Source organism: Spinacia oleracea, chromosome 5 (genome assembly GCF_020520425.1).
Source record: "Spinacia oleracea cultivar Varoflay chromosome 5, BTI_SOV_V1, whole genome shotgun sequence".
NCBI classification, from domain to species: Eukaryota; Viridiplantae; Streptophyta; class Magnoliopsida; order Caryophyllales; family Amaranthaceae; genus Spinacia; species Spinacia oleracea.
In genome coordinates, this window is record NC_079491.1 from 41,320,806 (window position 1) to 41,327,080 (window position 6,275).

General features: G+C 38.6%; 1 protein-coding gene and 1 long non-coding RNA gene across 2 annotated transcripts; one reads left to right on the plus strand and one right to left on the minus strand.

Moving 5' to 3' along the window:
• Window positions 1–424: 424 nt before the first annotated feature.
• LOC110801988 (uncharacterized) lies at window positions 425–4,238 on the minus strand. The gene is made up of 12 exons (XM_056829582.1): window positions 3,945–4,238; window positions 3,620–3,850; window positions 3,214–3,513; window positions 2,667–3,089; window positions 2,289–2,564; window positions 1,977–2,189; window positions 1,544–1,890; window positions 1,254–1,457; window positions 1,054–1,161; window positions 895–976; window positions 710–811; window positions 425–604 (listed from the first exon to the last, which is right to left on the minus strand). The coding sequence occupies exons 1-12, from the start codon at window positions 4,236–4,238 to the stop codon at window positions 506–508; spliced, it is 2,679 nt and encodes an 892-aa protein (XP_056685560.1). The 3' UTR covers window positions 425–505.
• A 781-nt stretch (window positions 4,239–5,019) lies between these two features.
• Window positions 5,020–5,727, plus strand: LOC130460640 (uncharacterized). The gene is made up of 3 exons (XR_008920540.1): window positions 5,020–5,134; window positions 5,241–5,382; window positions 5,496–5,727. It is a non-coding gene; the product is annotated as an uncharacterized lncRNA (long non-coding RNA).
• Window positions 5,728–6,275: the final 548 nt, after the last annotated feature.

Below are 6,275 nucleotides of genomic sequence, written 5' to 3' on the forward strand. Positions count from 1 at the left end.
ATCAAATGAGTCCTTAGGTTCTTTAGTTCAAAGTTGGGAGCGGAAATGTCATTTTAGCTCTAAACATGACCTATAACGACTTAATGAGCCTTAAATGTGCATAAATAGATTCGAATGAGTTTTAGAAAGTTAAAACTATGTATATTAGTCATGTAATAAGAATCAAATGAGTCCTTAGGGTCTTTAGTTCAAAGTTGGGAGCGGAAATGTCATTTTAGCTCTAAACATGACCTATAACGACCTAATGAGCCTTAAATGTGCATAAATAGATTCGAATGAGTAGAAACAATAACATACAGAGCAGCAACAGAAGCAAACAAACACACAGATGGAAGTGAAATTCTAAAGACCACCAGATCAGAATTCACATGCAGCAGCAAGACCAGCAGATTAGTATTCAAAGCAATAAATTAGCAAATCCAGCAGACTTGTAATTATGGAAAAATTAAAGAACTTTACCAAATCCATGAAGATATAAACGCTTCCATCTTTGTGTCTAAACAACCTAAGTAAATAAATACTCGGTTGTAAAAAACTTAGCCCATTGCTCACGAACCACATCTATTTCCTCATCGGTATAAGGCGCATTTCTTGGAGTGTAAGCCTGAAATAAGTAACATGATAAGTAATTCTACTTGTAAATTAAGAGTTCTACTACGTAAAAGTACTAGTATTAGTAGTTCAACTAACATATGGTAAAAGAACGAACATTGTCTAACCGCTCATCAGTGTTATGGTGTAACGTGACTATTTCATGCATGAACTTCATAACGTAATAGCCACACTCGCGGGCGCCGACTTGTTGAGCACACTGATTTGGAGATAAATCATAAATTATATATCCAAGTAGTTACCCAAAAAAAAAAGTAAGGCTAATTAGTAAGCATGATATACCTTTACATGGAAGCCTTTCAACCCCTGCATAGTCGCTCTATTCGGACAAATCCCATCATTAAACTTGTACACTTGGTATGCCCTGGAAGTTGAGTAAAACTTCATGAATCTGATTCGGCACGAAAAGAAATAACTTAAAAAGAATTGAAAGTAACTTACAAACACAAGATTCCCCATGCACTATTTTCTCGGTTGGAACCTATCGCAGAGTCGAAAATATACGCACAACCTCTACGTAGGTCTAACACGTACAAAATCCAATGATTTCTGCATTATATATAAATGTTATTGCAACCTTATGCATGAAAATAACAATAACATAGCTATTTACCAAATATCGATCAATCTCTAACACTTACTCTTGATGGTATGGGATCAAAAACCACTTGGTAATGTTAGGATCACCCTTCTTCTCCTTTTCAATTTCAGCATTGAAAACTACTTTCAAATACATTGATGCAGCCTGAGGGTTGGCCTTGATTCTAGAGCTTGACATTGCCTCGGGACAAACAAACCCAATCTGAGAGTTGTCAAATGCAAAGGTGTGTTCGTGGAATAAACACCTACAAAGTAAATGTATAATGCAAAAATTTCAAAAACTATTATAGTTGACAAAACCAAAAACAAAAATATCGATGGAAAAGTTTACATCATATAGACTTGGATCACTGAAATGTTGAGGCACGCCCCTCTAAGGAACTCTTCAACGTCAACCTCATTTACATAAGTTTGTCGATCTTCGTCATAATGCCAAACCGAAGCGGGCAATGGGATTGAAGTATTTTTATATACATCACCGGGCGCCGTATTGATGATAAACTTCAAATAATTGCATGATGGGCCAAGACCTTGAATTGTGTCGTCTGCCAAATTTTGCTTCTTACTTTTGGCGGCTGATTCTTCAGTTTTACGATCACAACTACCTACCATCTCTTTGGCCGTCTTAGAGTTCTTCGACTTCGATTTCGACTCCAACTTATTTGAGCATGAATTTTCCTGTAACAATAATGTTAAGCTAGCATGAAAAGTTCAGTTTTGATTTCAGTGTTGAAGCACAGGGGAGTGGGAAGCATATGGTTTACCTTGGCCGTTAACTTCAGTGTTGTCTTCTCTTTGGACCCTAAATCAAGTGTTGCCTTCTCTTTGACAATTAATTCTGTTGTCTTATCTTTGACAACTAATTCTGTTGTCTTCTCTTTGACAATTAATTCGTTTTTCTTCTCTTTGGAGCTACCAACCACCTCTTCAAAAATCTGACTCCTGGACTTCTTTGTTGGGCGTGGAGGAGAGTACTCCTAAACAGAGGTAGAAACCAAAGGAGTTCAAGGCTCTGAATCTAATTCTAAACAGATGCATAACGCAATGAATGACAATTAATAATAAAAAAGTTATACCTCGTCTTCTTCGAAAATCACCAAGTGAATTGGCCATTGCACAAAACTAGCAAGAGCCCTGCCTAAGTTATTGAATCCATCTCCAGTAGGTACCGGAAGAGTGTCATCATCATGTCCGTCGTAAATACAATCAACTTGGACCTTATAATGACTAGGCTTCATCGATCTAAAGTGTTGGTGCAACAAACCATCCAATGGGTACGCCATACCATCTGCCACTATCACTTTGTTACCCAAAACTTTATCCTCAAGGGCAAGACGACATGGAGTTATGGCCTTCACAAATAAATTTACAAAATTTCAGAAATCACTACAAAGTACAATATTAAAAACCTAGCTAGGGGTGTTTTGAGTGTATGCACTATAGAGAATATATACCTTCAGCTCGCGTGGTTGCTGCGATGAACTCGGACAACAGGTTACGAGTGCACGGTTAACATCAAACTCATCACTTACAAGAGCAGAATCAAGTGCGGGGGTAGAGAGGGTGTTTAGTTGACCGGTTGCTTTCAATGTGGCTAGTTGGTTTTGGAGGGCCTCCGCCACCTTTCTCTCTAATTGATCTTCAAACTCCCTTCTCACCGAAGCTCTGATTGATTCGATAGCCTCCGGTGATGGTTCAATATGGCCACATCTACTACTTCGGTCTATTGGACCGAAAGCAACTTTGTAACCGACATTAACTCCACCTGTTGCCTTGACACGCCCACGGTGATCCTTTTTTCCCATAGCCTTGGTGAGGGCATCTTCTCCCTGGGTGAATGAAATATTTCCTTTTCCCTCTTCTTCTATGTACTCCAACTATAAGAATTAGGAAAGTAAAAATTAGATGGTATACATGATGGAAAGGAGAAGCAATCTTAGCAATAGAACTAGGAATTAGGAAAGAAAAGGATATAGAACGTAAAATTTCATATGCACTTACAGCCATCTTAGCAATATTTACGGCTTCTTTATCATTCGGGTCAACTTCCCACTTTCCCTCTTTGTTTTTAACTTGATGAGCCAAGATCCACTCTACTGATCTAAACTTCTTAAATCTATCTGGCAATGTGGTGAGTGATGAGGTCACTGAGGAGGAGCCACTTGAGAGGGTTAAAGCTGCCTCTGGCGGTAGTCGCCCATCATTTATCCACTCTGGTCTCTTTCTAACATAACCCTTTTGGCCTGTGCGATGTGGGTGCTTGTTTTGTAATGCACTTTTACTTGCTTTTTCTCTACGAACCTGTCAAAAAACACATAAAGAACATGTCGAACATTTAAAGATGGCAACAACAAACTAATCATATAATTATATAAAAAAATATCTAGCAAAGTAAATTCATTATTACCAACATCTCCGGCTTGTTTCGTTCCATCACAAATGTTTTCCAATCATCCTCTGTGATTTGATGGTAGATGTCCCAAGGCATGTCATTTGTCTGATGTTTCGGCATTTTTTCTTTCTTAGTTATCCAACGCCGCGTTAACCTGGACTTGAAAGCTCCAAAGCGTTTCGCCACACACATATGAAAATATTTTTCTCTCCTTTTAGCCGGATCATCAATAATGTGGAAAAGAAGCTGTTAATTTTATGGATAAGAGATTGTTAGAAACGTATGCTACACAAATAGATAATCTAGGAGAATACAAATCAAGTTTTTATTCAATGTTTACCTTGGTCTCCTCCCAAAACCCCTTCTTTGTGTGTTCATCTAACGTTGAATATTCTTTCACATTAATGTTAATTCTAGCAGCACAAGACCCAACTTGCTTCCCGTATTCTCCTGACCATTCTCCATCGGGGATTCCATATTGATTATACTGAAGATGCATAGGCTTTTTGGCTTGAACTCCTTTTGACGGACCACGGAATTTGGTCTTTTTACTAGTGTTGGTACCTTGTGATTCCCCCGTAGGATGACTAGCTCCATCAATTCCCTGTATTTCATTATCACGATGATCATCCATGGTAGCTACGGTCCTGCAACAAAGAAAAGAGAGCAATACTTAGTAAAGGGAGCAATACTTAGAAAAGAGAGCAATACTTAGAAAAGAGAGCAATACTCAGTTTTCAGTTATAATAAAATTGATACATGTTTCAAATGAAGACTATGAAAGTCTGCCTACAAAACAAATTCATGGGCAAGTAGACAACGGGTAGGTTGTGTATACATTATGTCTTGTTTTTTTATATTAAGGGAAAAATGCTACAATTGGCCATTTACAAAGCTATACCTAAAATAATGGCCTTATGGTATTACACCTAACATGCAAAACAATCCCAAATCAAACCTCACCTAAAAAAACAACCCAAAAAAAAATCATAACTCACCAGTTCTTCGCACTGATCTGCACAGCTCAGATCAGAACTGTGCAGATCAATGCACAGAACTGATCAGAACTGATCAGAACTGACCAGTTCTGTGCACTGATCTGCACAGTTCTGATCTGAGCTGTGCAGATCAGTGCATAGAACTGATCAGAACTGACCAGTTCTGTGCACTGATCTGCACAGTTCTGATCTGAGCTGTGCAGATCAGTGCACAGAACTGATCAGAACTGACCAGTTCTGTGCACTGATCTGCACAGTTCTGATCTAAGCTGTGCAGATCAGTGCACAGAACTGATCAGAACTGACCAGTTCTGTGCACTGATCTGCACAGTTCTGATCTGAGCTGTGCAGATCAGTGCACATAACTGCACAGTTCTGATCAGTTTTGTCCACTGATCTGCACAGTTCTGATCTGGGCCTGAACTTGGAGTCTGGGAATTGGACCTGAGGTCTCAGTTCCCTGTTCTATTCACCCCGGAGAAAGAAACAAAAATTAAAGTTCCACATTCAGAAGCCATCGAGAAGTGCCCTGGTATATGTCCACCTTTTCTGGAGATCATAACAAAAATTTAAATGATCATAGCATAAGTTAAAATGATAAATGACACTAAGTGATCATACAATAAATTATCTTGCAGGTTGTGACGGTCGAGGAGATACACCTTGTCCAACATGCAATGCCGATCAAGAACCTGGTTATTACAAAGAAAAGCAGATGACCCCATGCCCTTCCTATCATGGAAGGGGTTTAATTGCTCATAGAGACGGGTCTGACACAATGTAAGCGTTATATAAATTGCTTTTCAAAGAAAATAATCATTTTGGTGAAAAATAATCTTTATTAGTTTTATCTGCGTACTGGTTTTATTCACACATGCATGCCAATTATACAGTTGCTTGCAATGCAACGGAAAGGGAAATATTCCTTGTGCTACTTGCAGTTCTCGTGGATTGATAAAATGCAATATATGTCAAGGTGGCGGCTCTCTTCTTGCTCGCAATATTGCAACCATCAAATGGTAAGAGTTGCATTTTGTTATACTGTGGGATATGTTACCAATCTTTATTAGTTATTCTCTCTCTGTATTCCCATATTAATCTGTTCCACAAGTTTCTTATCTATTTGAGGAGTTTTTTTTTCTTTTTGTGACACTGCTCTTGAAGAATTGGAGAAGCTTATAAATAGTTATTTAGTTGTGGTTAGCAAAATGAAGTCAAGGGCAAGTAGACAACGGGTAGGTTGTGTATACATTATGTCTTGTTTTTTTATATTAAGGGCAAAATGCTACAATTGGCCATTTACAAAGCTATACCTAAAATAATGGCCTTATGGTATTACACCTAACATGCAAAACAATCCCAAATCAAACCTCACCTAAAAAAACAACCCAAAAAAAAATCATAACTCACCAGTTCTACGCACTGATCTGCACAGCTCGGATCAGAACTGTGCAGATCAATGCACAGAACTGATCAGAACTGACCAGTTCTGTGCACTGATCTGCACAGTTCTAATCTGAACTGTGCAGATCAATTCACAGAACTGATCAGAACTGACCAGTTCTGTGCACTGATCTGCATAGTTCTGATCTGAGCTGTGTAGATCAGTGCACAGAACTGATCAGAACTGACCAGTTCTGTGCACTGATCTGCACAGTTCTGATCTGAGCTAT

Coding starts and splice junctions, on each gene's coding strand:
- LOC110801988 (XM_056829582.1), bottom strand. CDS start 4,238: ATGGATGATCATCGTGATAATGAAATACAGGGAATTGATGGAGCTAGT. Junction 1,891..1,976: donor CACTGAAGTTAACGGCCAAG/GTAAACCATATG, acceptor TTATTGTTACAG/GAAAATTCATGCTCAAATAA. Junction 812..894: donor TGAAAGGCTTCCATGTAAAG/GTATATCATGCT, acceptor TCTCCAAATCAG/TGTGCTCAACAAGTCGGCGC.